The following is a 27,495-nucleotide window of genomic DNA, read 5'->3' as shown; positions in this document are numbered from 1 at the left end:
TTGGGATTCTAATCCTTCAGATTTTTGTTTTCCAGATATACATACAAGTACTCTTTAAATATGATGCCTGCTCTTGTCTTTACCTCTTTTTTTTTAAACACAACTTCTGAACTCCCACCACCCTCTGGTGAAAAAGTTTTCTTCATCTTCCCTCTATCCTTTCATTAATTTTCATTAAATCTCTACTCTCCTCACTACAGTTGGGCCCTGTTGCTTTTGTGATGCCTAAGTTCTTCATAAGTTATTAAGAATGAGGCATAAAACTTACTGCTTACGTTTTTTTTTATATACATTACTAGAGCGGAAAATAAGCAAGAAAGTGAAGCCGTGAGAACAAAGAGAAAGATGAAGGGAAAAGTAGTCTCGTACTTGGACAAGAGCTAACAGAAATTCCAGTGGTAGCTATTAACCTATAAAATAGCCAGATTCAGGAGACGTGACACCTACTACAGAAAACAAAGAAGCTTCTGAAAAAAATACAGAAGCAACTGTACCATGATTACTGCAAAATTCACTGAAAATTACATGTATATCGGTAATTATATAAAAATACAAGCAAGCATAGGAAAGCTAAACTACAAGAACCATAACATGCCATGGGAAAAAGACCTGAAATTTCTTATTCAGTCTGTCTAGTCTCATCAAATGCTCAATTAAATCTCTATTCACCTGCCTCTAGTCAAATGAATGTGACACTTGTGTATCCAAACTTTCCATGGAGCTGCACATTTTCCTGACCTTGCAACTCCTTTGTAAATCTCCTCTTCACCCTCTTTGATGCAATGACTTTCTTCCTATATTGTGACCAAAACTGTATGGAGTATTGAAATGTGGCCCAACTAGTATTGTGTACAGTCCTTGTATAACTGCCCTGTACCTCGATTTAAAAAGGCAAGCGTCCCTTGTGCATTTTTCACCTACCCTGCTATATTTAAATACTTGTCAACCGTACACTTCAAGTACCCTTTGATCCTCCACACTACTCGATATCCTGCCACATACTGACTGCAGCGACGGCCAAGTAAAATAATTTAAGAATTCTAATGTCTGATAATAGAAACACGATTTTTTCAGAACTGGAGAAGTGCAAAGCAGCTTATAATAGCAAAACTTAATGTGATGCGACTATAGTAAAGATCTGGTTATCTCCTATCTAATGAGAAAATACCGATGATTCATTATTTGGCTCATTGGATGCTGACCTCATGCTCACTTTAACATAGGGGAGTCTTGGATCCCACTTCAGCATGACCTAGATGGACCAATGACTCACTTTAAATTTACCAGGATCTATTGGAAAATTTGTTATGCTATCACTTAACAATTTTTTTTAAGAAAACTGAATTAGAAGTGTGTTGGGGTATACATAAAGGCGGCGGTGTAGTGGTTAGCTATTACAGTGCCAGTGACCCAGGTTCAATTCTTGCTGCAGTCTGTAAGGCGTCTGCTTGTTCTTCCCTTGAGCATGTAGATTTCCTCTGGGCATTCTGATTTCCTCCTACATTCCAAAGATGTACAAGTTAGCAGGTTAATAGGTCACGTAGGTGTAATTGGGCAGTGTGGGTTGAAGGGCTGGTTACAGTGCTGAATTTCTAAATAAAATAAAATAATAGAAACATAGAAAACCTACAGCATAATACAGGCTCTTCAGCCCAGAGCATGTACTTGCTTTAGAAATTACCTAGGGTTACCCTCTATTTTTCTAAGCTCCCTGTGCCTATCCAGGAGTCCCTTAAAAGACCCTATCGTATCCACCACCACCACCGTCACCGGCAACCCATTTCATGCACTCACCTCTCTCTGTGTAAAAAAAAACTTACCCCTAACATCTCCTCTGTACTGACTTCCAAGCACCTTAAAACTGAATATGGGGAAGAGTCATGACTGTTGTCTTTTAAATTATGAAGGGTTTCTATAAGTAACTGGAGACAAATTATTTCCACTTATGCATGAGCTGCAGATAATTGGTAATAAATATAAGCTAACAGCTAATAGATCGATTCAATAATCTTTGCAGTGGTTAAATTTTCACTTGCATGGGGTAGCTGATACGTTTAAGGAAAGTTGGTGCTTATATGAAGGAATTACAAGTTTGTGGAAGCACTGGGTTGAGGAGTAACTTGATCATAGAGCTCTAGCATCAGCATAGGACAGGTGAACTAAATGTTCCTTTGGTCTTGTGTATGAGCGATATGTTGACTGTGTTCAGTCCAAATGGAACAAAACTGAATAAAATATTATCTTGTTTTGGGAGCCAAATGGTCTTCAGGATAGTTTGCTCCTAATGATAAACTTTTATTGAGAATAGATAATTCTACAAACAGTCCTATGATCTTTAAAAAAAAAACATGAATAAATGTTATGTGAACTTGGTTTATAAACTAAAATAATTAGCTTAAATTTATGTCATTTGCATATTCAGACCTACAGTGAAATGCTTCGCTTGCATGAGGATAGGGGTGTCACTACACTTCCAGTGCCAATATAGCATGCCCCCAGTTTACCCACCCTAACTCTTATGTCTTTGAAACGTGGGAGCAAACCAAAACACCCGAAGCAAACCCACACGGTCACAGGGAGAGTCTACAAATGAATTGCTTGGTAATATTTTTTAAAATGTTCATTATGCTTGGAGCCAGTGCATTTTGAAAATAAAGCATTCTGGCATAATCCATGCTGCTGTAAATCGTAGAACAGACTGCATCTGTCCCGATGAAGGAACTAACCCTGACTGTTTATTCCAGTCCATAGATGCTGCCTGACTTGCTGAGTTCCTCCAGCATTTTGTGTGTGTTGCATAAAAATTTCCAGCATCTGCAGAATCTCTGGTGTTTATGTTTCAGATTGTGGAATATCGTCATAAAACTGTCTGACAAAGTGAAGTGATATTGTTTCCCTTTCCACGGATGCTGCCAGGCCTGCTGAAAATTTTCTGTTCTTGTTTCAGATTTCTAGTATGTGCAGTTTTGATTTCCAACACTGGAACCATTGATTTACTTTGCTTCTTAAAAGGGAAATGTTTTTCCCCAATCTTTTGTATATAGATATTGATATATTTATTCTCACCCCTGTTTTGAATTCAGCTGCAAATGATTGAAAAGACTTTCTCTAATGTAAAAAGGATTATTAGTTATTGAAATTGTTTGTTATTCAAATGAGGTATGTCTGTTTGCACCAGTTACTGTACATTTCAACACTTAGGGCAGTATTTGGTAATTTGGTATCTCCTGATAGACCATGGCTTGATCAATGATTTTTATGCTTCTTCACAGGTTGGTAATAAAGTAATATTCCTGACGAGCTTTGTGGGAAATAGAGGTACTTTCACAAAAGGTTACATGGCTATGGTCCTGGATGTGGAGTTTCTTTATCATCTAGTATACACACTAATATCTGTCATGGGACTCTTTGCCCATGAATTCTTCTACAGTCTGCTGGTATGTATTTGGAGTGATTCATGCAATTTTTTTTTGCTTTAAAAAGTCTCAGGTGGCTTTTGTGGCAGGAATTTATCCCGTGGCCATAATGAGCTACAAACTTGTGTAGGATGGAAGAACTGAGAAACTGAGAACTTTTTTACTTGGATATTTGGAAAATTATGGGTCATTCTCCATTGTAACTGGTTTCAGTTTGTATTGTCACCTGGAATTGATCAGAATGAAAGGATGCTCTTCTGCACTCTTTCTTACCAGGCTTTCAAAAAAATTCAAAAATCAAAGGTGCAAAGAGAGTTGGGAGTCCTTGTACAGGATTCCCTAAACATTAGCTTGCAGGTTAAGTCAGTGGTAAGGAAGGCAAATGCAGAGTTAGCAACCCTTTCAAGAGGACTAGAATATAAGAGTGACGATGTAATGCTAAGGCTTTTTAAGGCAATGGTCAGATCACATTTGGAGTGTTATGAGTAGTTTAGGGTCAGTTATTTAAGAAACAATATGTTGGCATTGGAAAGGATTCAGAGGAGATTCACAAGAATGATTAACAAGAATAATTTTGCTTAACGAGGTCAACTAGACAAGGCTGCCCATTATCACCTGCTTTATTTGTATTGGCAATAGAACCATTAGCTGAATTAATTAGAACAGATTCAGACATTGGGGGCTTTAGAGTTAATCAAGAAGAATATAAGATTAATTTATTTGCTGATGATGTTTTGATTTATTTAACAAACCCATTGCAATCTTTGCAAAGATTATCTTTTAGATTGGAAGAATATGGGAAAGTATCAGGCTATAAAGTAAATTGGGATAAAAGTGAAATTTTAACCCTTACCAAAGGAAATTATAATCAATGTCGACTAGCAACTCAATTTCAATGGTCAATAAATGGGATAAAATATTTAGGTATTAGAGTTGATAATGATGTAACAAATTTATATAAGCAAATTTATTTGCCATTATTAAAAAAAATAAAAGAGGATCTTGATAAATGGATGATGTTACCAATAACATTAATAGGTAGAGTTAATGCTGTAAAAATGAATATATTTCCTAAATTGCAATATTTATTTCAAACTTTACCAATACAATTACCTCAGAAGTTTTTTCAAGAACTGAATAAATATGTAAGGAAATTTCTTTGGAAAGGGAAGATGTCAAGAATATCATTGGAAAAATTGACATGTAAATTTGACTTAGGAGGGTTACAACTTCCAAATTTTAAGAATTATTATAAAGCAAATCAACTTAGATTTATTGAGTCTTTTTTTGATGAAGAAAAACTGGCATGGATTAGAATAGAATTAGATAAGATAGGAGAAAACATACCAGAAGATTTTATATATAAATGGGAATCCAAATGGATACAGGAAAAAAAAGAATCTCCTATATTAAGACACTTGATTGATTTATGGAATAAGGTAAATTTGGATGATAAGATAAAGAAATCTTTATTAGCAAAAAGTACTTTAATTCAAAATAGGCTTATTCCTTTTACAATGGATAATGAACTTTTACATAATTGGTTCCAAAAGGGGATTAAATATATAGGTGATTGTTTTGAAGGAGGTATATTGATGTCATTTGATCAATTAAAAAATAAATATAAAATATCAAATAACACTCTTTTCTGTTATTTTCAATTAAAAGCCTATTTACGAGAAAAGCTGGGACAAACAATGTTGATGCCAAAATCTAGTGAAATAGAAATATTCAGAAAGGAAAAATTTAAAAAATTACATCTTGTATGTATAATTTGATTTAAAAGCAGACAATTAAATTAGGAATTCATAAATCAAGACAAAAATGGGAATCTGATCTGAATGTTAAAATTGATGGAAAAAAACTGGTCAAGATTATGTTCTGAGAGTATGAGAAATACAATAAATGTTCGACTTAGATTAATACAATATAATTTTTTACATCAATTAGATATAACACCACAGAAAATAAATAGATTAAATTCAAATATGTCTGACCAATGTTTTCGATGTAATCAAGAAATTGGTACTTTTTTACAATCTACTTGGTCTTGTTTTAAAATTCAACCATTTTGGATAAATTTAAGACTTTTATTGGAACAAATTATTGGAGTACAACTCCCACATAGTCCACTATTATTTTTATTAGGAGACATTGAAGGGACAATACCAAAACTTAAATTGAATAAGTATCAGAAAAAAATTATAAAAATTGCATTGGCAGTAGCCAAAAAAGTTATCGCAGTTACTTGGAAATCTGATTTATATTTAACTATGGATCGTTGGAATAATGAAATACATAGTTGTATTCCACTTGAAAAAATTATGTATAATCCAAGAAATGAATATGATATATTTTTGAAAATTTGGTTCCCATACTTACAAAAGATAGGATTAAATACATAGGTCCTTTGAAGATAAAATTATAGTAATTAGGTAAAGTAAAAATAAATATCAAAATTATTTTGAACTCCATGGAGCATGTGGGGATCCTCCGATATCCAGGCAATCTTTCTCTTCTTTCCTTATTTTTTTTTCATTGGATAAGGGTTAAGGGGAGGGGGGAGGGTTAATATTATTTTTCTTACTATTTTATCACCACATTTATTCTTTGTCATTTCTAAAATTTAATAAATAAATAATATTTTAGAAAAAGAATGATTAACAGAAAAGGGTTAACAATATGAGGAGAGTTTGATGGCTCTGGGCCAGTACTTGCTGGAGTTTAGAAGAATGAGGGGGAATGTCACTGAAAGCTATCAGGTATTGAAAAGCCTAGATAGAGTGGATGTGGAGAGGATGTTCCCTATAGTGATTAAGTCTAGAACTAGAAGGCACAGGCTCAGAATAGAAGATGGTCCCTTTGGACCAGAGATGAGGAAGAATTCCTTTAGCAAGAGGGTGGTCACTCTGTAGAATTCATTGCTGATGGCAGCTGTGGAAGCCACCTCATTGAGCATATTTAAAATGGAAGTTGATAGCTTCTTCATTAGTTAGGGTGTCAAAGGTTACAGGAAGAAGGTACTAGAATAGGGTTGAGAGGGATAATAAATGTGATGGAATGGGGAGCAGACTCAATGGGATGAATGGCCTAATCCTGCTTCTATGTCTTATGTTCGTCAGACCTTACAGGTTCCCAAGTACCTTCTCCTTAGTAATAGCAACTACTCTCATTTCAGCCCCCTGACACTCTTAAATGTCTGGCACATTGCTGTTGTCTTTCACAGGGAAGACTAATGCAAAATACTAATTAATTTTGTCTGCCATTTCTTTGTCCCCCGTTACTGCCGCTCCAGTGTCATTTTATAGTGCTTTATTCACTCTCACCTCTCTTTTACTTTATGTATATTTAAGAAAACTTTAGGGATCCTCTTTTATATTATTAACTAACTTACCTTTATATTTTATCTTTTCTCTCCTTATGACATTTGGTTTTTATAAGCACCCCAAGCCTCTAGCTTTCCACTAATTTTGCTGTATTATATGCCCTTTTGTTTGCTTTTATGCTCTCTTTTCTTCTTTTGTCAACAACAGTTGCCTCATCCTCCCACTGGAATACTACTACTTCTTTGGGATTTATCTACTTGCTCCTTCTGAATTGCTCCCAGAAACTGCAGTTATTGCTGTTCTGCCATCATCCTTGCTAATGTCCCCTTCCAATCAACTTTGGCCAGCTCCTCCCTCATGCCTCTATAATTCCCTTTACTCCATTGTAATACTGATACATCTCACTTTAGTTTATTCTCAAATTGCAGGGGGAATTCTATCATATTATAATCACTGTTGCCCAAGGGCTCCTTTACTTTAAGCTCCCTAACCAAATCTGGTTCATTAAACAAAACCCAATCCAGAATTGCCTTTCCCCTATTGGTCTCAACCACAAAATGCTCCAAAAACCCATCTCATAAGCATTCTGCACATATCCTCTTTTGGGAACTATCTCAAACCTGAGTTTCCCAATCTACCTGCCTATTGAAATTCCCCATGACTATTGTAACATTGCCCTTTTTACATGCCTTTTCTATCTCCCGTTGTAATTTGTATCCAAATCTTGGCTGTTATTTGGAGGCCTGTATATAACTGTGCCTTTTTCCTATTGTGTTTCTTAACTCTACCCACAAGAATTTTACATCTTCCAAGCCTATGACACCTCTTTCTAAAGAGTTGATTTAATTCTTTACCAACAGAGCCACCCACCCCCTCTGGCTACCTGCTGTCCTTTGGTTTCAATGTTAAGCTCCTAACTATGATCTTCTTTCGGTCACTACCCAGTGATACCCACGACCTCATACCTGCCAATTGTGCTACAAGATTTTCTACCCTATCCCATATATTGCATACATTTAAATATAATGCCATCAGTCCTGTATTCCTCACCCTTTATGATTTTGTCCCATTACACTTCAACTCATCCCACCAACTGCAATTTTGTCCTATCATCTGTTGGTCCTTCCTCACAACCTTGCTTCACACTGCATCGACTTGTATACAAACAGCTCCATCCTCTGCCCTATCACTCTGATTCCCATCCCCTGCCACGTTAGTTTAAGTTGTTTCCAACAGCTCCAGCAAACTCTCCCATAAGGATATTAGCCCTCCCTTGGGTTCAGGTGTAAACTGTCCTTTTTGTACATGTCATATCTTCCCCAGAAGAGGTCCCAATGATCCATAAATGTGAAACGTTGCCCCTTGCACCACTTCCTCAGCCTTTCATTCATCTGTACTTTCATCATATTCCTGCCCTGTCCAGCATGTGCTACTGGGAGTAATTCATAGATTACTACCTTGGAGGTCCTGCTCTTTCGCCTCTTCCCTAACTCCCTGTACTCACTGCACAGGACCTCTTCCCCTATGTCCTTGGTGCCAATGTGCCTCATGATCTCTGGCTGCTCACCCTCCCTCTTGAGAACCTTCTGCTGCCACTGGGAGACATCCTGGATCCCAGCCAGTACACCATCCTGGCTTCTCTTTCACAGCCACAGGATCTCCTGTCTGTCCCCCTAGCTATCAAGTCTCCTATCACTACCACTCTGCCTAACTTTGCCATTCCCTGCCGAGCCTCAGGGCGGACTGCCATGCTGCTCCTGATAGGCCACTCCATCCGGCAGTATCCAAAGTAGCCTATCAGGACACAAGTACCCTTGTTGCTGAGGGGAATGGATACAGGAGAACCCGGCAGTGACCGCTTACTATCCTTAATTCTCCTGGTGGTCAGCCATCTACCGTTTGAAGCCTGCATGCTGAGTGTGACCACCTCAGTAATAGTCTCTTCTATAAGGTTTTCAGCCTTTTGGGTTACCTGTCCACCTCCCTAACTACTGGGCACCCTATCGATTGTCCTTTCTGCTTTCTCCTTTTCCCACTGAGCCTCAGTGCTCGTCTCGGTGCACCCCTGGCTATTGCTGCCTTCTACTGAATTGTTGTTCCCACCTTCCTCATCTCTTCCCCAAAACAGTATCTGAAACATATTCTTCTTTTGAAGGGAATTGGGCACAGGGAAATCCTGTACTGCTTGTCTACTCCCTTTTCTTTTCTTGGCGGTCACCCAGCTTCTTTTTGCCAGCACTTTAGTTGTGACCAACTTGCTAAAACCCATCTTTAAAACTTCCAGCAGCATCTAGGAGTCTGTCCAGATACTTTCCTGTGGTCAGTCAGCAGATGCAGCTGGACATGCTTCCCATGGGTGCAACCAGGTACTCTGGAAGTCTCCCCGATCTGCCACCTCCTAACCTGGATCCCAGCCAGCACACCACCCTGGCTTCTCTATCACAGCCACAGAATCTCCTAAACTCCAGCAGAATGTTCTAAGACTATAAAGAGAACCCTCTCTGTTGCCAAAGGCAAATCCTGGCCCAGGATCACAATGACCACGCTACCAGAGTCTGCTTTCCTTTTTATTGGCTGACGTGCCTCACAAATAGCCAATAAGGAACATTTCCCCAAAAAGATATATTAGCCAATCAGAAGAGTTCTTTTTTTTTTAAGCTTGCCGCTACTGTTCCACCTCCTGCCTCTCAGGACATCAGTGAGTGTAAGTTGGTCATATCTCCTCTGAGTTTCCTGCTTCACTGCCCACCTCAGGACCTCGAAGTGAACTCAGTTACTGCTCCTCTTTAAGCTTTCCACTGCTGCTCTGCCCCCTGCCTGTCAGCACCTTAAGTTTAGAAGAATGAGAGGAAATCTCTGAACAAGTACAAAATTCCAGTGAGGCTTGGCTGGCTAGATGTAAGGAAAATTATGTTCCCTCTGGCTGGCCATTGGAGGGAGTGTCTATTCCCAGAAGGTCAGAGTATCAGAATACATGATAAAATGTGTAGGACTGAGATGCAGATCAACTTCATTCGGAGTGGTGAATCTATAGAATTCTCTACCACAGAAGGCATTGGTAGAGAATTGATTTCCATAAACCAAAATGCATGAAGGGATATGGACAGGAAGATGGTATCGAGTCAGAAGGTCAGCTATGTTCATATTGAATGGTGGATGAGGTCAAATAGCTTATTCCATTCCTATTTTTAAGTTTTTTATCTCTGTCTTTCCCAAATAGCTGTCCCAAGTGATTTTCATATTTCTTGCCTCATGCAGCAAATGTGTATGATTTAAACTGGTTGGGAGAAAGGGACAAACAAAATGCAAGCAAATGTCCAAAGCTACTTTGACAAAGGTTTAATGGAATTTTACACTTTGTGTGTTAATTGTTTCATGTGACAACCTAATAAAGGTATCTCATAAGCACAAGATATTCTCTAGATGCTGGAAATCCAGAATATACAAGCGCAAAATGTTGAGGAACTCATCAGGTATGGAGATGAATAAACAGTCAACAGTTTTGACCGAGGCCCATCTGATGTCCTGATGAAGGATCTTGACCCTAAACTTTGACTGTTTGTTCTCCATAGACACTGCCTGCCATTCTGAGTTTCTCCAACAGTTTGTGTGTGTTGAGGAAAATGTATTCTTACTACAGGAGAATTGTTACTGAAGAAATTCTGAACTGTATTTACTAGAATAGATTGGTCTTTCTTGTCAGGTTTTTTGTTTAACTTCATTGTTGCTTGGATTGCTTTTTAGGGCAGTTGAAGGTTGGAAGTAATAATGATTTTGTTTATTTTTCAGCTTTTTGACCTAGTTTACAGAGAGGAGACGTTGCTGAATGTCATTAAGAGTGTTACTCGGAATGGCCGCTCCATCATTCTGACTGCTGTGCTGGCCCTCATCTTAGTCTACCTGTTTTCTATAGTTGGCTTTTTGTTTTTCAAGGATGACTTCATCCTGGCAGTGGATAAGGTGCCAAACAAAACCTACTGGGCAGGTAAGATCATCATATTGGGGGGGGGGAGGGGGGGAAACTGTGGTTTGGGATAGGATGGTCTCTTACAGAGTTAATATTTTTGGATGTGGGTGTTAAATGGGTACTTCCTTAATTAGGCAGTTCTTTACTGTGATTCCCTAGAAAATGAGTTCCTCTTTTGTAACATCTTTGGAGATCAATGGCCTTGTAAATGTATATCAGACTAGGTAAAGCACAACTCTTAGAGACACACGAGACTGCAGAATCTGGAATCTGGAGCAACAGACAAAATGGTGAAGAACCTGACATCCTGAAGTGAAATGGACAGTCAGAATTTATATCCAGATGAAAGGCTTTGACACAGAACATTAGAAGTTCAAGTTTTGCTATGTATGTATAAAGTCAGTCTGATAGGCTCTCAATCCCAAAGGGGTCTTTTGGGAATAAAAAAAAATGAGAGGAGAAGGATTTGCCTAACAGCAAAATGTTGGGAGATAAAGAGTCAATGAAAAGCCTGCCTGAGACTCCAAATGGCCTCCCACACACATCTTGACAGTGAATTCCATTTCTGAATCTGTCTCCACCTCTTTCCCCATAAACTTCCTAGTCTCTGTCCTCCACCAGTGTCCCTGATTTCATCCTCTTCCTAAACCTCTCCACACACCACCAAAGTGGCCAACCCTGTCATCACATCCTCCCCGAATTGCCAGCTGATTCCATCACTTCCCTAATGTGAAGAACAGGGTCATCTGCCCCTCCTTGCCATGTTGGGGTCATCTGCCCCTCCCTGCCAAGATGTTGCCATGATCTTCTCCCTCAGCTACTCCCAACCTGCAGGGAAGAAGACAGCTCTGTTGATGCCAATAAATACATTGGTCCCATCATCGATTCTGTTGGCGTCCTGCAGCCACAACCTTGCATGCACTGTATTTTTAAGGCAACTCTCGAAACTAATGATGAGACTAAAAATTGTGGAGATGGAAAAGGATTAGAATTTTCAGCTGCAAAAGTAACTAAAAAGCTTTGCACAGGCTTACAACATTGAATAGAAAGTTAAGCTTTAGATAAATGAGTTAAGGTGGAAAGAAAGACAATCATGTATTCTGTTGTGAGCTATGCACCCCAAAAAATATTGGCCTTGGGAAGGTGCAGTGTTGATGGACCAGAAGGACCTATGCCTGGTTTGCCATTGTTATTTAATAGAAGCATTGCTGAAATATGAGCTGTGGCCTTTTTAAGCTTAGAATGTGGAGCACTAACCCAAATCAAGGCTTTTAAAATGATATTTTACAATGTGTGTATTGATGCTGTTTCCTTTGTTCAATTAAGTCTGGAAGGATGAGGGAGATTATTTAAATTAGAGTTGTCCATTCAGAAGTTGCACCTGAGCCACTTTTTCAAGCACAAGGACTTTGTTCAGTGGAGGCAGAGGGAGATCTTCATTTCACAAGGGATCTGGGTTAAAATTGGGCAAATGTAATTGAGGTAGGCAAAGGGGCCAATTGGCCTGCTGCTGTTCTGACGTACTCTGGAAACTTTACAATAAGGATTATCCTTGCAATAGTTTGGAATTTGGAGTCTGCATTTACGAGCACTTTGTTATAAGTCATCGAGATACTGCAGTATTCATTCTCAAATACAGATCCAGTCTTTGACACAGACTGTAGTTAACTGCATAGATTATTCACAGGTTAAAGCACATAAAAAGCTATTGCATTAGATAATAACAATAAAGCTCAGTTCCCAATCTTGATGCTCCCTTACAATGCATGCAGTAAACTTAATTACTCTTTTAGCTTCATAAACAGCATTATCAATTAAAAACCTTGGTTTCCAGCTGACAGTTATGCTGTTGGTATTGAAGATTTCTGAGTTTAGACAGTATTGCAGCATTAAGTTCGTCTTGAAGGACATCATTGGGGGAGATGAGTGTCAGCTTTAGTATTTGCTAAAAGTATAAAATGTCTGTGCACAAATGCTTATTTGTGCTTGCAGCATATTAAACAACAAAATCTAACAAATGCATAATGTGCTACATGTAATGTGAAGAGGCAAAGAAAAGTGTATGATATTTGTGTCTTTTAGCAAAGAGCCTATTTGGCTCGCTCAAGATCAGATCCACTCTCAAGGTTAAAAGAAATGAAGGCTATGACATAGTATAATGGAGCTGAAGTAATATCATATGTGCTAAAAGCTCAGAGGTTTAGGTTTCACAAAGTACCATCAAATATTTTCTTTCGTTCTTGTTTGTCAGCGCAGGCAAGGTTAGAGTTTTGGGGAATTGAATGCAAGCTGTTGAAGTCGGTGTGAGACCATGAATGATCTTGCTTAGAATGTGAAACCCTGGACACCCTCAGAGCAGTTCTAATCAGCAGAGATGAATTTTAGATCAAGCTACGTATAATTAGCATGTCGTGATAATACTTAGAAAATTTTATTTTGAATTCTATTATCACAGAAGTATCCTCCCAAGGGATTTAGTATCCATGTGAGCTCTGTCCTCTGTTGCACAAGCGCACACAATAGACAATGTCTCGGCTCAGTTTGCAGACCAAGAATCCAAAGAGCGTTCAGCCATGTTTCTGGGTTTAACCCGTAAATATCAACATAGAGATACTTCCCTACAACTCATTCAGAATTCTGATGTGCATTGTCAATACTCAGCTGCGGTTTGCAGTGTTCTGGCACCCAATGGCTTGACCAGTCTGTCCAGCTCATCATCTGCATTCCTCTAGGTACACTGTGTACAGGTGTCCAATTATAAAATGAAGTATTTATAAAATACTCATTTTATTTTAAACTTTTATCTCAAGCTATGCTATTCAGAATTACACTTGGCAAAGCGGAAGTTTGAAGCCTGCTGAGAAACCCGTCTACGTGAAGGATGCCTAGCGAGTGGCAAAGTCTGCTTACCGCTTGCTGTGAAACGTGCTCTTTGTCGGCATCCTAGTGTTGGTATCAGAAAGGTTTTCTGCTGAGACACGTGTAGAACTGAATCTGCAGTTGCTCACGCTGACATGTAAATGTCAAACTGTTGATTCTATTAACTCTCACTGAGTTTGGAAGAAATTCTTCTAATGATGGCCTTCATTGGAAATATTTCCATATTTATATTCGGGCTGTACATACCCTTGGGTTTGGAATGTGACTGTAGAGTAAGAGAAGAGGACCACTGGGCAGAGTTCAAGCTGTCACTTGTATGTGTACGATGCACTGGTGTGTTTGGTGATATCAAGCCCTCTTTTGCCTTTGCCATCTCACGTCCAAAATGTAACCCCACCCAAATCTGATCTCTCAGACCCTGAGGCATCCACCTTCCTCCATGTAGGCATTTCCTTTACCCCTCCATATTCTTATTTGCCACTCTCTTTATTGACATTGCGATGGGTTGCTCCATGCTCCAACACATTCCTGACCATGCCCACCACCGTCCTTTCTTTAACTAAATTCCTCAATAATTTCTAATCCTTGTAAAGGCAATTCAGGCAAATGCACGTTCCACAGTACAGAAGTCTTGAGTCTCTTCGTGCACAAAGGATTTTCTTCCATGGAGAAAACCAGAGTGATGCAAACTGTGGGGTATGAGGGATACTTTTACTTCTTTCAAAATGATATTTTTGAACTGACCAACAAAACTAGTCCTCAAGAAGGTGATTCTGGCCTTGGAAGCAGATAGTCGTTAACCTGGGAATTATAATTTTTTGTGAAGGAACCATTTTCCAACAGAGTTCTGCAAATCAGGAAGTCATTCACCCCCTGCGCCACTCTCATTTTGCAGTTGTAGATATTGGGTGTCCTTTGCTGGACAAGCCCAAGGACGTGGGTCAAGACTGAGTAAATGAGATGGGAAGACATAAACCATGCCGTAATTTGTGTTCTCAATTGATTGCTGGCGACCTACAAAATTCCTTTGTAGAGTGCGCAGATAATATGCAGGAGACGCAAGGAGCTCAGAAGAAGATGTACTGTCTTTATTTGAAGGCAACTGTCAAATTTCTATAAAGGATGCAGTGCAGACAGCAGTGGTAATTATTGTTTGCAATCAGTAACACTTGCACTACAGGGTTGAAAGAGGCTATAGTAAAACTCTAATGATCAAGCATCTGATTGATGGTTTGGCTTTAGTTTCAGTTTTCCATGTTCTCTATGGATTCTTTGGAAAAATTGTTCTGTAAAGAGAATCATAAGTAGATACATGTATATATAGGAGTAGATTCAGTAATTGGAAAACCTGCTGGCCCAAAATCATCAAACTTCAAAGGGTGTGGGTTATTGGCATTTTATTCCTGTGACCCTGCACTGGAAGGCAGGTGCACGCAGCTAATTCTGTGGGTAAGTGATTGAACAGCTAGAAGCTACAGTAAGTGAAAACATGGATGTTGCAATGCATGAAACGGAGTCGAGGATAGTAACCGCCTTTATCCTGCTTTACCTTCTTTTGCAAACTAAGTCTGAGGTTCCCTACTGTTGTCATAATGTAACAAGAGATGACGTCAATAGAGCCACAAGTTCTGACCGCATAGTTGGAAATAGGAACAAAATAAATCCAGAAAAAAGATTTTAAAAATACCCTTAGCATTTTGCCACAAAAGAATCCTTAATTGCACTTCAACCCTCAGCAGAGGTTTCTGATTCAAAAGACATTTATAAAGTACTAGGAAAGAATATGCAAGGTGAAATGATCAGCATAATCGCTTTTCCAGTTATCTCACTGTGAATTAGCAGTTCATTCTGACATCTGTGGGAGAAATCCAGTTGGGTGCAAGAGGTCTTCACTTCTGCTGATCAGCAATAATCATTTCGGACTCTGCGGATCAATGTCTGGAAATGATTCGTGAAGTGGATAAATCAGCCTACTTTCTCCAAGAGCTTTGTAGATCAGTTCCAATATTAGCCAGAGATTACCTTCCTATCTTCAGGAAGGTGTGTATATTAAAAAGAAAGGAACAAGACATTTTTCAGGAGTTACTGATTAGAAGCTCAGATTGTAAGTTATTGACTAAATTAGAATATTGCTGAAGAAAATAAACTTTGAATCTCTTCCCTCTTTCTTACAAAAGTTGATTTTCATTTTTCAATTAGGGCCAAGTATGGAGTTGGGATGCCTTATGTGGCCCTGGTAGTTAGCAGTTAGTGTGACTCTATTACAGCTCAGGGTGTTCCAGAGTTCAGAGTTCAATGCTGGCACCATTCTTTAGGGAGTATGTCCTCCACATGGAGAGTACATGGATTTCCCCTGGGTGCTCCAGTTTCCTCCCACAGTCCAAAGACACACTGGGTTGGTTAATTGGTCTTGTCAATTGTCTCGTGATTAGGTTAGGGTTAATTGGGTTTGTTGGGGATTGCCAGGGCAGCATTGCCTAAGAACAAGAAGGGCCTACTCTATGCTGTATCACTAAAATGAAAAATAAATCTTGCATATCTTCTGCCATTTTCTTTTAACCGTGTATTCAACAGAGTTTGCATAGCATATTGTATTTATGTAAGCATGGATCTAAAAGGAATGATATGTTTCTGTTCCTGTGAAGCACTGGTTATTCTTTGCAATGATAGTGCAAATGCCATCTTTTTAGGATGTGTGCTAGCCCCTTAAAGCAGTAGAACACCACATGAATCTCTTCAGAGTTTCCTAAACAGTGCTGAGTCTGATGTCTGTTTCCCATCTGTTGTTTTTAGAAGATGCAGCATCAATGGCAGAAGAATTGCTCACCACTGATATCTGTCGCCTGGGCAATGGAGAGAACTGTTCAACACTTTACTCCATGGAGAGTAATGGTAAGATGACTTTGGTTTCCATCTGCATGACTGGTGACAGCATGAAGCAACATGCTGTGGTAAAGAGACATATGCTGGTCATGTAAGTGTAAGGTGTTGCATTTTGGAAAGTTAAATCTAGGGCCCTGTGTCATCTTCTAGAAGAAGGGCCTTGAAGTACAAGTATATCGATTGCTGAAATTGGAGTTGTGGGTAGACAGGGCAGTGAGAAGGAGTTTGGCACAATAGCCTTCTTAAGTCAGGGAATTGAATATAAATGATGGGAGTTCTTGGTGCAGTTGTGTGGGACAATGGTGAGGCCACCCCTGGTGTATTACATTCAGTTTTGTTTGCACTGTAATAGGAAAGTTTTATAAACTGGAAAGACTGCAGAAAAGATTGACATGCATGTTGCAGGTCTTGGGGGATTGAATCTGGACAGGCTAGGTTTTTATTCCTTGGAACATGTGTAACGTAGGGGTGATCTTATAAAGGTGTATAATATCATAAAGGGTGTAAACAGGGTAAATGCACTCATTTTTCCCATGATTGGAGAATCAAGAACTGGAAGTCAAAGGTTTCCAGATGGTGTCATGTAACACAATGGCCCTGAAAAATGTTGACTCATTTTTACTATGTACTGTACCAGCAGTTATGGTCGAAATGACAATAAAAGTTGACTTAAGATGAAAGGGGAAAAGTTTAATGGGAACTTTAAGAGCAACATTTTTTACACAAAGGGTAGTATACTATATATGTAATGAGGATTAAGAAGAATAGTTTCTCTACCTGCCTCAACAACTTTTAAAAACCAGCTGGCGAAGTGCATGGATTGGAAAGGTTTAGAAGGTTATGGGCCAAGCACTGCCAATGAGACTAGCTTGGCTAGGGCATCTTGGCTGACATGAGCCAGTTAGGCCGAAGGGCCTATTTCTGTGCTGTTTCAATATCACTCTGTCTCAGGCCTAATGTAGGAATTCTTCTCAATCAGAGTTGCTTTCTGAGAATGAAGAGGACTCGGAGCACACCTGTGAAACCCTGTTTATGTGCATCATTACTGTACTCAGCCATGGGCTGCGAAGTGGAGGAGGTGTAGGAGATGTGCTCAGGAAACCTTCCAAAGAGGTATGGAACATCTTTATCTAGTACTGTTCATAGAACAATCATTGGACGCAAATGCCATGCAATTATTCAGACAGCAATAATTTACACATTAGTGACACCAACAATAACTATATAGTTACCAGTACTTTCCGGTGGTCAGATAGTGATCCAATTGATGTGCTGTGCAGTCTCTACAGCATCTCGCCCTCTCTAACCAAGCAACCTGACATGGCAGACATCACTGCTGTCAGGCATCCAATTTGGATAGATGTCAGTATTAAATGTTGTGGATTTTTTTTTTGCTTTTAATAATTAATAATGTGAACTGCCAGTTAAATCATCGGTTTGCATAAACATTAAGTAAACTTAACAGTTACTTTTGCAAAAAAGGTGATGTGGAAACCGATGAGGGTTGGATGATGGACAGATGGAACTATTTGGCAGTGTATAGGAGAGCCCAGTGGGTTGAGTGTGGATATCAGGCAGATGGTACCAGGCAGTCCAGGGAGACAAAACTGAACGATGATGGGTTGGTGGGGAGAGGAGAGGTGGTGGTGGTGGTAGGAATGGTTTAGAAAAAAGTGAGCTGAGTGAAACTGGCTGGATCAGAATGGAGTGCCAGTGTGGTTTATTTTCCACTGTAGTGGAGTTTTGAAGAATGAGAGATAATAAGGGAAAGGAGCAGAATTAGGCCATTAGCCCATCGAGTCTGCTCTGCCATTCCATCATGCTTGATTTATTGTCCCTCTCATCCCATCCTCTTGTCTTTGCTCCATAACCTTTGATGCCTTCACTAATCAAGAATGTCAACCTGCACTTTAAATATACCCACTGACTTTGCTTTCACAGGCATCTGTGGCAATGAATTCTACACAATGACTTGGAATTCTTCCTCATCTCTGTCATAAATATACATCCCTCTGTTCTGAAGCTGTGTCCTCTGGTCCTAGACTCACCCACTATAGGAAGTATCCTCTCCACATCCACTCTATCTAGGCCTTTCAATATTTGATAGCTTTCAATGAGATCCACCCTTATTCTTCTAAATTCCAGCGTTACAGGCCCAGAGCTATCAAAGGCTCCTCATTATATTCTTGTCATCTCAAAATGAATGCTAACATTGCATTTGCCTTCTTATCACAGACACAGCCTGCAAGCTAACCTTTCATGAATCCTGCGCAAGGACTCCCAAGTCCCTTTGCATCTCTGATTTCTGAATTTTCTCCCCATTCAGAAAATAGTGTGTATCTTTATTCCTTCTACCATAGTGCATGAACGTACACTTTCCTACACTATTTTCCACCTGCCCCTTCTTTGCCCATTCTCCCAATCTAAGTCCTTCTGCAGTCTCCCTGCTTTCTCAAAACTACCTCCACCTATCTTTGTATTGTCCACAAACCTAGCCACAAAAACATCAAATCCATCATCCACATCATTGACATATATCGTAAAAAGAAGCGATCCCAACACCACTCCCTGTGGAGCACTGCTAGTCACCTGAAGCCAACCGGGAAAAGCCTTCCTTATTCCCACTCTTTGCCTCCTGCCAGTCAATTAATCTTCTATCGATCTTACTGAAATTTACAAGATTCTGAATAGGATTAACATGGTGGATAATTTTTCTCCAAGACATAGTATCTGAAGTTCCAAGGCACTGTTTTGGAAGAAGGTATCAACTGTTTATAAGCACCTCATTACACTTTGGAGTCTCTGTCTTGAGGTTTGTGGAGGTGCAGAACCTGAGTCCACCTGAGATTAAAATTGCTAAGGGACTCAAAGGATGAGAGGTTATCCCATACAGGAAAGGATTGGTGAGGTAATTGGTCAGCCCTGATCTTATTGGATGGTGGAACTGATATAGGAGGCTTTATGACTTACTCCTTTTTCTATTTCTCTGGTTCTTCTTTTTTGAAGCACTTGTCTGCTTTAAACTCTAGCTTAATTAGGTGACTCATTCTTTGCAGGAGCCACTGTTTGCTGCTCGTGTGGTCTATGACCTTCTCTTCTTCTTCATGGTCATCATCATCGTCCTGAACCTGATCTTTGGTGTCATCATTGACACATTTGCTGACTTGAGGAGCGAGAAACAAAAGAAGGAAGAAGTCCTGAAAACTACCTGCTTCATTTGTGGTAGGCCTATAAAGTTTGCTAGATAATAAGGTATCTGAAGAAATGTTAAAATCCTGGTAAATTATTTGAAATTGTTTTATAGAAAATTTTCAGAAAATGAGTTGTGAATTTCAGAATGAGAATTTCAGAAAATGAATAGCTTCAGCTATCAAGTAAGCATTAAATCAAGGGTTCCCAACCTGGAGCCAACAGACCCTTTAATAATGGTAGGGGTCCAAGACATTAAAAAGTCTGGAGACCCCTTTTCTAAGTAGTCAAACCTAACCAATTCATTAAGATATGCAAGTTAAATATGTAGTTCACATGGCACTAATTCATCATTTTGAATGAAGAAATTGTGTTGATAAGTCTGATCCTCTCTATAATTTCTATTAATGAAGGGGATTGAATTGAAAATTCACAAATTTGGAAAGGGTAGGCATCTTGGATGCAGTTACATTCTTTTCCCCTGTCTTGTCGTTGAGAATGAAGGCACGCAATCTCAGATTACAGGCAAATTCTTTTCAGAATTAAAGGAGAAAGTAGCAATATAATCAAAAAAGGTGATTTGCCATTGATTTTTTTGAATGACGGAGCAGGGTCAGAGGACTGAATGGTTTCCTATCTTCTATGTTCTCTGAGTCAAGATGAAAAGACCCAGATGTTGTAAATTGGAAATAAAATGTGCGGCACGCAAATTCTCATTTGCTGAAAACTCAGAAAAATCAACTCATATCAAGAAAGCTTGTTGTTTGCAGTACGTTTAACTTTTAGGCATTGCCGGTATAGATGATGCTGTACAGTAAAAGCGGATGTCACAATATCAAACATTGCAAGCAAAAAACTCAGAACTCTCGAGAGCTGTGTTAAATGTGGCATCAACTTTGTCAGATTACATAATCTTGCTTTTCAAATGACACAAAATATCTGGTGTAATTGTGCATTTACTTACTTGTAAATGAATAGACTTAATGTAATGGATTCATCTGCCACTTGGGAATTTCCTACGAAAATTGTATGACCTACTATTGCATGCATTGGTTGCAGATGCATTTAGTCTCACATTTTTTGATCAGTTAATTCCCTTTTCTAGGTTTGGAAAGGGATAAATTTGACAACAAGACCGTTACATTTGAAGAACATATCAAAGAAGAGCATAACATGTGGCATTATCTGTGCTTTATTGTCTTGGTGAAAGTCAAGGACTCCACAGAGTACACTGGGCCAGAGAGCTATGTTGCAGAGATGATCAAGGTAGGTAACAGCTCTCTAATGCAGAGCTGATTTTCATTGTGATTGATATAAATTTCATACACTAGGTGATGTGCAGCTGTCACCATGTTAAGTGCCTTGTACAAGATGCAGCAAATTCCATGACAATAAATAAATTGGATATTGCATCTCATGAACAAGTTCTTGACTGGTCTGCATTGAAAGAAAGCATGTTGTCAATCTCTGAAATGAAAGAGTGAACTAATTTATTGAGGCTAAAAATGATTTGCTTTTGTGAGAGAATCGTTTAAAGTACAGTTGGTTTTTCAGTGGGAAGGTATTTGGGATACCCATTTGACATGTAGTATCTATGTGTGAAAAGTAAGATGTATGAAGTAAAGTTTGATTCAAAGCTGTCTGCACTAAGATGCATAAATTCCAAAGGCTTTTAAATGATGAAGCTACTGCAAGTCTAGGATACCAAGGGACATGAAGTAGCATGTGCAACCAGGGTTTGGTTTCTACAAACTGAGATGTCTCTCATAGCTTGTTGCAGATGGAGATCAGTTGTAAAGAGTTATTTCCCCTTATTCTTTGGAATGTTTTCTTTTTACCACTTTGGCCTTTTTTTAAATTATAAGTTGAGAACAAGGCAAGTTGACAGCAAGGATTGAAGGGAGATTGGCATCCTGGAGATGGAAAGAAATGGTTTTACTAATTAGTCTATAAGCCTCAATTTTATTGATTAATGTTAAAATCTTCTTATAGACTTTTTAAAAGAGGACAGAAGAAAGTGCTTGCAGTCAGAAAAGGACTAGACTTTCTCAAGAGGTTGCAAATGCTCGAATATGGAACTGAAAGCAATCTGCTGGAAAAACTCCGGTGGGTCAGGTAGCATTTGTGGAAGGATCTGGACAGTAAATATTTCAGGTCTAGACTTTCATTTGGATTCACATCCCTGACATGAAAGATCAACTGTCCTTTCATTGGTGCTGCCTAACCTGCTGAGTTCCTCCAACAATTTGTTTTTTCCACGAGATTATAAATGCATTCAGAAGAGCACTATTGTGAAGAGTTAGATGTAGTTAGGTCACGTTTTTGTAGGACGACAACTTAAGACTGTTTATCTTCTGTCATCTCTGCCATTCAGCAGGAGCAACACTGACCTTTTACCCTGGCCACTGACCTGCACTAATCTGATCCCCTTCATATCTCATCATATATTTTGTCTTAAAAAAATTTCTGCCTAGGAAATTCCGAAGATTGATATTGTTCTTGCTAGCAGGTGACCCACCTGCAGTATGTTCATATAAAGCAATTGAAAAAATTGCTGATTATAATGTGGTGTGTTTAAGAAGAAAGATAGACTTTATGCAATGGCTCCAGCAAAGGATTGGTCATGGAAGTGGGTGGGGGGGGGGGGTAACTTGGATGGGACATTTTGGAATGGAAGTTTGTAGCTCATTGTTAATAAACAGCCAGCCCACTGACCACCAGTGTCAACGATTCAAAACATTTTACTTTTGCCACTGTGCCTGTCAGTTGTTTAACCTGCCTGATATTGTTTACTTGTGTTGTGAGTTGTGGTTTGTGTTTGTTTGATGTGCATTTTACAGAAAAAAAATATTTAAAGTGCTGCAGAGTTTTTGGGCCTTCTGAAGGTTTCCTGCTCAGAGAAATGTTCAGTCCACACAGCTGTAAAAACAAAAATAGATTCTATTCTGATTCTATGAGAATGGCATGTACAGCCCTCCTTAGGTTTATGAATAAAAGAAATAGTTAACATGCAGGCCTTGGAAGCAGTTAGAAAGGCAAATGTTATGTTAGTCTTCATATACAATTCATGTTCTTTGCAATGAAGTTTGGAGAGTCCACCCTTGTATTCTGTGTGCTGTTTTGACCTCTAGTAATGAAGAGTTTGGATAGGATCCTGTTAATTAGGATTCTGAGAGAATCTTTTCCACAGTACCATATTTGTCAAAGTAGAGCGGAGAGTGAGTTCATAAACTTGTGGCGCAAAGGATTTTGGGAATGGTGAGGGTGGAGTGCTGTGGGAGGGGTGTGGGATAGGTGGCAAAGAAGGAGTGCCAAGGGGGGGTGGGGTGGGGGAGGCTTGTCACAGACACACGCAGCCCTGAAACACCAGGGAACTGGTTCCAAACAACTGGTTTATTGATCATTATAGAATGTCTGCCTTCACTTTTTCCCAACCATGATTTCCTCTCCCTGTCTCGTTCCCATTCAGCCCACAATGGAGGCCCAAATCAGAATCCGGTTCATCATCACTCCTATATTGTACAGCAGCAGCAGTACAAAGCAATATATAAAGTCACTACAGTATTGTGGAAACTCTTGGGCACCCTAGCTGTATATAATGTGCTTCAGGCTTTTGAAGAGAATTTTATTTCCTACTTTACATGCTGCATTACTGTTGTAATATTTTCCAACATTGAAGCTCTTCAGCCTGTACCCTCCAAGTTAATGCCTTAAAAAGGAAGGAGTGGTAGTGACAATTGGTGAAGAAGCCTGCCAGTTTACTTGTGTAGTTTCACCAAATATCAGACATTTCTTTGGAGTCTGTTTGGCATTCTCAATATATAATTACGAGTTGCTCTTCTATTACCAATCTACATGAAGCTTGTAATAGTTGTTTCATCCAAAATGATTGTTGTTTTTGAAAACATGTCTGCTCATTATTGCCTCAACTTATCATTTAGCTGTGGTTGTAAGTACTCCTATCACTGTGATGCTTCCTGCCAGTGAAAGCTATATTAATCATCTATTTTATGTGCAACAGGTATATTGTGCTTTGTTAGTCCTGTGAGGATGGAGGATGGGGAAACAAAAATGCATCAGAGTTTGTTTCATATATCAAGACTTGCTACTGATATTTTAATGTACATGCAAACATCCTTCAAAGAAACATTTTCTCTGTATATTCCTTACTTGGGGACCAAAGGCTGCTTCCGTGTTCTTGAAATTGATGTTAAAATGTATTTCCATATGCTCATGGCCTATTAACTTGATGCTCTTGGTATTTGAATGCATTTGGGCTATTTTAGTGCCACTTTGGGGCAGTACTTCTGTAGTTGCATGGAACCAATACTTAAACACTTTTCAAATAGCAGAGAAATAATTTTTCCAATGTGGAAACATTATCTAAAAGGTAACGCTATTGAAGATTTTGATATTAAATATTTTGGAAACCGAGAATAAAGTATGCTGGAGACTGGAGGTCAAAGACAACTTATCCTGGGGTGAGAGGACTGTGTATGTGTGAAACAGGAGGAGGAATGGGGCATGTGTCACTTTTGTTATTTTGTTGCTTGGTGCATTTTTACGATTCTGTCTTGTATAGTTCTGCTTAGCATTGTGGGTGTCATCTATTTGTGCAAGAATGTGAGGTGACATTTGCGGGCCAGACTCAGCACACCACACCTTAGGTGTATCGTTGAGGCAAACCGAGCATTTCACTCTGGTTCTATGTACATGTGATAAAAAATCTGAATAATACTCTGAAATGATAACTTGGGCCCTCACTGCTACTCAGGGCTACAGACAGTCCTTCCAGGTGTAACCACTCTTCACCTATGAGTCTTTTGGGGTCATCTATTGCTCCAATGCTCTTGGTGTGGCCACCTCTACGTCAGTGAGACACGACACAGATTGGGGGGGGGGGGGGGGGGCTGCTTCGTTGAGCTATTTAACACAAAATGCAGGATCTCTTGGTGGACATGCATCTCTATTCAACTTCCCATTCCCATACCAGCTTGTCAGCTCCTGGCCTCCTCTACTGATGTGCTGAGGCCAATCTCAGACTGAAGGGGCAACACCTCATTTTGTCTGATTTCTCTAATTTCTGGTAATCACTCCTCTCCCACCTTGCACCGTTTGTCTTTTATCGTTCCCGCTCTGGTTATCCTCTTACTCCTCTCCCATCCTCATGACCTTCCCATTACCTCCCTCTGGTTCCCCTCCTCCTTCACTTCATTCCATGATCCACTCTACTTCCTATTAGATTACTTCTCCTTCAGCCCTTTACTTCCATATTTCACCTCTCATCTTCTCACATCACCTCCCCTCCCCCACGCACCCACCGTCCCACCCAGCTCGTCTAACCCATCGTTCACCAGCTTGTGCTTCTTCCCCTCTTCCTTCTTCCCTTCCCCCACTTCCTCTTTCTGTCTTCTACCCCATTCCTCTCCAGTCCTGATGACGGGTCACAGCCCAAAGGGTCATGTGTTTATTTCCTTCCATAGATGCTGCCTGATCTGTTGAGTTCCTCCAGCATTTTGTGTGCTGCCTTCCTTTGAATATTGAATCAAATTTCAGCCTTGAATGAAAAAGCCATAATGAATAACAATCAATGATAGTCACAGCATTTTGTTCGGAAATGCATGTACGTAATTGGTTAAACTTTGTCCAGTTAGCCTGAGTGGTAGTTGATGTGAAGTAACCATCTCATGTTTAAACAAAAAAGGTCACATAACAAGGAAGTTTAAAGACTCTGATGTTTGGCACCTGGAATCTCAGGATTCTCAGGAACCTCGGCAGTGCAGATCATATCCCTGGAGCCTTGAGAGTAACATGTTTGACTTGACTGACTGCCAACTCTTAAAGCAAGGCAGTGGGTACATTCACGTTCCTCTGAAGCAAACAAAAGTATGGTCATACTCGCTGCAAATCTGCTCCTTCAGCTGGCCTCACTGCATGATGTTGCTCTCTGCCATCACTGAGATGAGGCTCCTGAGACATGTGACGTGGGTCATGGTGAACTCCTGGAAAAGTCACCAACATGGCCTTTGACCTCCCAATGAAACAAGGGTTTGAAGGTCAAGGTCTCAAAACTGTTGCAAAACTTGTAGTTAACTAGGTAACAGGGATCCCTGCCATCCTGTATACTTCTAAGATGAGGGCCACCTAACATAACGTGTTGAAAGTACTGGAATGAAACACCAAATGCCAACTGCAAAACCATACCGGGATACCAGAAGGATTATCAAACCTACGTCAGTGTCCTCACCCGTGCAAATATTTTCAATGTTGAGATTATTGTCTGGTTTAGTGATGCGCATGCTCTCACAACATATGAAAGTTCAGTGAACTGTCAGGTCAGCAGAAAAGGTCATTGGCTGCAAATCAAATCAAATGATTCAATTTAATATCAGAGAATGTAATCAGTATATCTGTCTACCATCGTTGTAAGATCTGCATGTGACCTGGACAATGAAGCAGGCAGGAAAAATCATTGAGGACACTACCCACCTTGCAAACTGTCTTTTCCCAAAGCTCCCTTCTGAAAAGTACTATAGGGCTATTAAAACAAAAACTTCACACCATTTTAAAAGTTCTCCCCACAGGCAATTAATCTGATCAGTCATTCTCGTTAGTTCCACAACCCCTGTCTATTTTTTACCCCCATCACTGCACTGCATTGTAAGTACTTGTAAAGGTATGCTAGTATTTTTATAATGGTACAGATTTTATTCTGTATCCATGCTTTAACTTTAGATTTTATACAATTCGTTATTCTTTATGATTGTTGAATATGTTTGTTTTTTGCTGTATGTCCTGACCAACACACCACAACAAATTCCTAATGCATGGAAATGTATATGGTGAATAAAGCTGATCCTCGAGTTCCCTATTACAGTCAGTGGCTTGAGTAGAAAGGCTGCATTGGGTGCTTGCTTCAACTAGACTTACAAAACAAAAACACTTATCCATGCTCTGTCACAGCATAAGATTACCAGATAGACAGAGGAAGTGATTCAAGAACTGTTGTCAAAGCTTCCTTGGAATAAGTGCAACATCCCTAGGAGAATCCTGATACTGTGACTACCCGAGAACGAGGATTCAATTTATCATTCAAGATGTCTTTAGGAATCTTCAGGAGCACACAGGAGCTGAGCACAGATTGTGGAAGGCGCTCCTCAAGCTGGCCAACACAGTTCTGACCCAACTGTAGCAGTTTGCAGATCCCACATTAGCTTTATCTTGACAACCCGCAGAGAGGAGGCAAGTCGCCCTCAACCCCAGGTATTAGTTAATATTTGAAGAGAATGACAGAGTAAACTTTTGAGGAATGCCTTGGCATGAGGACAGATCCACTTATTTTGTTTCATGGTTCACTTCCACTGTTGAGTTCAGTTACAGTTTTCTGGTATACTGACCTTCTCCTACCATCATGATGCAGTGCTCATGTTGTATGGAAGTGGCAACTCAGTAAGTCACATCAAGGCAATCGTGAGTTGTAGAAGATGTGGCGTGGTGTTAGCCGAGGGGTAAATTACTTCACGTCGGTACTGAAAAGATGTGAGAAGTCTATATCTACAAGCTTTTTAGTATATTCTCAATGTTTTAATAACCATTTTTAATTGAAGATGGGAAGTTTCCTGTCAGTTCTAATCAGCACAATTATTAGTTCAAATAAATTCTGCTGTGTCACTAGCAAGTGACAGCATACAAAACAGATTTCAATAACAAGTATGAAATAATTAGCAAAAGAACCAATGGACAATGATGTTTTTTTTGTCATGTGGCTTGTTGTCATGTCGGGTTTAGACTCCGAAAGGCTGAAGACAGCATAGCTTAATTTTGTAAAAGGAAT

General features: G+C 39.5%; 1 protein-coding gene across 6 annotated transcripts in view; it reads left to right on the top strand.

Moving 5' to 3' along the window:
* itpr1b (inositol 1,4,5-trisphosphate receptor, type 1b) overlaps positions 1-27,495 on the top strand; it is a 531,527-nt gene that overhangs the window by 411,146 nt on the left and 92,886 nt on the right. For all 6 annotated transcript variants that reach the window (XM_059944385.1, XM_059944380.1, XM_059944381.1 and 3 more), the window contains 6 exons: positions 3,273-3,437; positions 10,532-10,727; positions 16,383-16,481; positions 17,452-17,585; positions 19,529-19,694; positions 20,767-20,927. In XM_059944385.1, coding sequence (XP_059800368.1) covers positions 3,273-3,437; positions 10,532-10,727; positions 16,383-16,481; positions 17,452-17,585; positions 19,529-19,694; positions 20,767-20,927 — 921 coding nt within the window. The remainder of the gene's footprint in view (positions 1-3,272; positions 3,438-10,531; positions 10,728-16,382; positions 16,482-17,451; positions 17,586-19,528; positions 19,695-20,766; positions 20,928-27,495) is intronic.

The sequence above is a fragment of the Hypanus sabinus genome, chromosome 19 (assembly GCF_030144855.1).
Source record: "Hypanus sabinus isolate sHypSab1 chromosome 19, sHypSab1.hap1, whole genome shotgun sequence".
In the NCBI taxonomy this organism is placed as follows: domain Eukaryota; kingdom Metazoa; phylum Chordata; class Chondrichthyes; order Myliobatiformes; family Dasyatidae; genus Hypanus; species Hypanus sabinus.
This window is presented reverse-complemented; position numbering and strand designations above follow the sequence as displayed.